This window comes from Penaeus vannamei, chromosome 28 (assembly GCF_042767895.1).
Source record: "Penaeus vannamei isolate JL-2024 chromosome 28, ASM4276789v1, whole genome shotgun sequence".
Classification (NCBI taxonomy): domain Eukaryota; kingdom Metazoa; phylum Arthropoda; class Malacostraca; order Decapoda; family Penaeidae; genus Penaeus; species Penaeus vannamei.
In genome coordinates, this window is record NC_091576.1 from 10,244,740 (window position 1) to 10,248,884 (window position 4,145).

The window sequence follows — 4,145 nt, forward strand, 5'->3', positions numbered from 1 at the left end:
ATAGGGGGTTAAGGGCTAGACAACTAAATCAGGGGAGTACCGTGCCCATGGTTCCCGTAGTCCGTTCAGGACTAGCACAAGGTCAGCCTTTCATTCTTTCAGCACGGCTCTTACACTGTGGAGGTTAAGAAAACAAACTGGATTTTATCTCTTTATTGTTAATGAGCCAAGCACAGGTCAGGTGCGGTTCTAGATTGATGGCCAATCAGGAACCGCTACAGCACTCCCCCTCTAGTTTCGCGGTCGCGAAACGGACTCTGGCGATCCTGAAGGGCTGCTGCAGGTGTGCGGGTTTGGCGCGGTCGATGGTCACGGTGTCTTCTCCCTTTGGCCGGCGGATGGTGATCGTCTTGTCGCCTCTTCGGATGACCGGGAATGGACCCTCGTACAGAGGACAGAGAGCAATCCTGGAGTCCTGGAGGCATGTATATGTACTGCTGTCGGGTGGGTCTCGTCGGTCGGCTGCATACCCGGGCCATTCGTTCGCAGAGTTGTTTGCCGAAGGTCCCGGGTTCGAAGTTGCTGGCTGTGACAAGGAAATCTGCAGGGAGGGCGAGCATTGTCCCGTAGACCATTTCTGCGCTGGTGCACTGCAGGTCCTCTTTGAACGACGTCCGGATGTTAAGGAGGACATGAGGAAGTTGGTCGACCCATCTCCTGTTAGGGGAGGATGATATTAGGGCCTGCTTCATATGCCGGTGGAGTCGCTCGACCATGCCGTTGGCGCAGGGGTGGTAGGCAGTCGTCCTGATTCTTTTGGATCCGAGCAGGATCATTAAGTGGCGCCAAAGTTCGGACTCGAACTGGGCGCCGCGGTCTGTAGTGACGGTTTCCGGGGTGCCGAAGCGGGAGATCCAGGTATTGAAGGTCTTGGCGACTGTCGCTGCGGTGATGTCACGGAGGGCCTAGCCTCGGGCCATCTGGTGAAGCGGTCGATCATCGTCAGGATGTAGCTGTAGCCGTCATCCATGGGCAGAGGTCCCACTATGTCTATGTGGACGTGTTGGAACCTACTGTCTGGAATAGGAAAGGTCTGGAGGGGGGGATTTGGTGTGCCTGTGGATCTTGTTTCTTTGGCATTCGGTACAGGAACGACACCACTGCCGAACGTCCTTGTTGATGGCGGGCCAGACGACTTTGCTGCGGATGATGTGTTGGGTGGCCCGGATGCCACGATGCTGGTGGTAGGCATCGAAGAATCGCCGGGATTTTGACTCTCTCAAGGTAGAAGGAAGTCTGGCCCTCTAGGAGTGGAGTCAAGGACGTGTCCTGGCGTTGCTCTCTGCTTACTACATGGTAGTCCACTGCGTCGTCGGCGAGAGTCGCAGCAGATATGGTCACCCTCGACAGAGCATCGGCGGCCTCATTGTCCGAGCCCCGAATGTGGTGGATGTCCGTCGTGAACTGGGAAATGAAGTCCAGGTGGCGCTCCTCGCGAGGGGATTGGCGGCGGGTCCTCGAGTGTAAGGCGAAGGTGAGGGGTTTGTGGTCCGTCAGGATGTGGAATTCCTTAGCCTCCACAGACGGCTGGAAATGCCTCACCGCGGAGTATGCTGCCAGGAGCTCCCTTCCGAAGGCACTGTACCGTGACTGGCGTGGCGACAGGGTCTGCGAAAAGAAGGCAAGGGGTTGCCACTGCTTACCCTGGCGTTACTGGAGGACCGCACCGATGGCAGTGTCGGAGGACAAACCTTCTGTAGAAGTTAAACATGCCCAGGAATTTCCGCAGCTGCTTCTCCGTCGCTGGCCTGGGGAACTTCCTTATAGCGGTGACCTTCTCCTGCGCTGGGGTGATGCCTTGGGGGGTGACGGTGTGGCCGAGGAAAGAGAGGGAAGCGACACCGAACTGGCATTTTCCCGGGTTGATACCGACGCCCGCGTCTTGCAGTCTGCCGAAGAGGTCGCGGAGATGGCGGACGTGGTCTGCTTCTGAGATGCTGGCGACGAGGATGTCGTCGATGTAGGCGAAGACGCTCTCAAGGCCGCGAGTCACGTCGTTTATGAATCGCTGGAAGGTCTGGGCGGCGTTCCGAAGACCGAAGGGCATCCTGAGGAATTCAAAGAGGCTGAAAGGTGTGATCACGGCCGTCTTGGGGATGTCCTCTTCAGCGATCGGGATTTGGTGGAAGGCCCGCACGAGGTCGATCCTGGAAAAAAACGTACAGCCAGACAGCTCGTGGGAGGAGTGCAGGTGCGGCAGGGGGTATCTGTCGGGGGCGGTGATCGTGTTGAGGTGACGGTAATCACCGCACGGGCGCCAGTCACCATCCTTCTTTTTCACCTGATGCAGAGGGGCCGCCCATTGACTGCTTGAAGGGCGTATAATCCCCAACTGCATCATATGGACGAACTCCGCCCTGGCACTGCGACATCTGTCAGGGGCGAGCGGACGGGAGCGAGAGTGGGCAGGGGGACCGTGGGTGACGATGTGGTGCCGGACTTCGTGCCGTGGTTGGGTGGCCCGGTTGATCGGCTTTGTCAAGGCCGCGAATTCCCGCAGGATGTTCTTGAAGGCGCAGGTCCTGGGAAGCACTGTATATATTAGGGGGGTACTTACCAGAGCCGGAGCAGCGTGCGTGCGGGCCCCGGTTCGGTGGATTAGGGCCATACCTTGAAGATCAACCGTCACACCGTAGTGCGCCAAGAAGTCGGCGCCGATGGTGGGCTGAGGGACGTCGGCGACGAGGAAGATCCACTGGAATCGTTGGGCGGGCTCGCCTTCCAGCGTGCGGGCCCCGGTTTCGGTGGATTAGGGCCATACCTTGAAAATCAACCGTCAGACCGTAGTGCGCCAAGAAGTCGGCGCCGATGATGGGTTGAGGGACGTCGGCGACGAGGAAGATCCACTGGAATCGTTGGGCGGGCTCGCCTTCCAGCGAGAGGCTCCTCGAATACTCGCCGTAAGTATTGATGGGCGCCCAGTTTCCGCGGTACCCTCCAATCTTTGAGCGGCGGTGCAGGAGCGCGGAAGCGAGGCTGGCGGTTAGGCGGTAGAAAGCACCTGGTCCCGGTCACTGTGTGGCGGTGAAGGGGTGCGACAGCGAGGCCGGGAGCGAGAGCGTTCCTGTGTAGATATCTTCTGCACAGCCTCAGATAGTGTGGCGACGTGAGCTGCAAGGGATCCCAACGTCACGGCGGAGGTGGTGGTTGCAGCAGACACTGTCGCTTTTGGCGGTGTGGGTGCCCTAGCTGCGAGCATCGAGTCGGCTTTTAGGGCAAGGTGCTCAAGTGGGGCATCTGGCACCAGCAGGATTTGCTGGATAACAGCGGGCAGCCGCTTAAGGAAGAGAGAGCACATGACTAGTGGGAGCGTCGTGCCGGTGCGGGTGAGGAGGCGCTGGAAGTGGTGAAGGATTTCTGTGGGAGTACGGCTGTCCGCGGCTTCAGACGAGAGGAAGGAGCTTAACGCGGTCAGAGAGTTAGGTGCTGCTCGCCTAAGAATGGCCTCCTTAAGCTCGTCGTAAGTGGCGCACCGATGATCATTCAGGAGGTCGCCGACGGTCAGAAGTTCTGGCGGGAGGTTAGTGACCAGCAGCAAACTGGATTTTATCTCTTTATTGTTAATGAGCCAAGCACAAGTAATGTTAGGTCAGCAGTCGTGTGGCGAATGATGATTCCACCTCAGGTCCGGCGGCTTAAGTACCTGAGCGGCGATGTTAGCTCGGCCGATTAGGGCGGCCCCGAAGCAGGGGTCGGCCAATCACAGGTCAGGTGCGGTTCTAGATTGATGGCCAATCAGGAACCGCTACAACACCTTAGAATGGTTAATGGTTAAGATAAATATGCTAGACATCTAAGAGAATGTGTGGGACTGAAAGAGGGACGTTACATAGAGGACATAGGGGCGGGTCTGAGCGTGACATTAGATAGGTGAGTGTGGCCACTACGTAAGCGTGCGAGGGCCGTCTCCCAACGTCTGTTTTTGTGAAATGGAGCTGAGCAAGAGGAGATTGATGGTTTTACGGTATGTAATTTATTGTTGTGGAGTCTTGACCAAAAAGATTGCTATCGGGTATACAAGGAGGTTTTAAAGTGGAGGTAGTAATCCGTAGCTGGAATATGTGAGAAGTGTAGTTGAGGTCATGTGGACATTGCGGCATAGTTTGCAAGAGTATCTGCCTGTTCATTGCCAGGGATTCCAACAT

At 57.1% G+C, this 4,145-nt stretch overlaps 1 protein-coding gene across 1 annotated transcript; it reads right to left on the minus strand.

Annotated features, from left to right (window-relative positions):
• Window positions 1-215: 215 nt before the first annotated feature.
• LOC113800260 (uncharacterized) lies at window positions 216-4,145 on the minus strand. The gene is made up of 6 exons (XM_070141515.1): window positions 3,995-4,145; window positions 3,002-3,510; window positions 2,762-2,942; window positions 1,655-2,718; window positions 1,015-1,608; window positions 216-905 (listed from the first exon to the last, which is right to left on the minus strand). The coding sequence occupies exons 1-6, from the start codon at window positions 4,143-4,145 to the stop codon at window positions 216-218; spliced, it is 3,189 nt and encodes a 1,062-aa protein (XP_069997616.1).

What these genes read in the sequence shown, in the direction of transcription:
- LOC113800260 (XM_070141515.1), bottom strand. Translation starts at nt 4,145, where the DNA reads ATGTTGGAATCCCTGGCAATGAACAGGCAGATACTCTTGCAAACTATG. An exon ending in ACCCGATAGCAATCTTTTTG is followed by an intron (nt 3,511 to 3,994) that starts GTCAAGACTCCA and finishes ACCTCCCGCCAG; the next exon opens with AACTTCTGACCGTCGGCGAC. An exon ending in GACCTTTCCTATTCCAGACA is followed by an intron (nt 906 to 1,014) that starts GTAGGTTCCAAC and finishes GCCCGAGGCTAG; the next exon opens with GCCCTCCGTGACATCACCGC.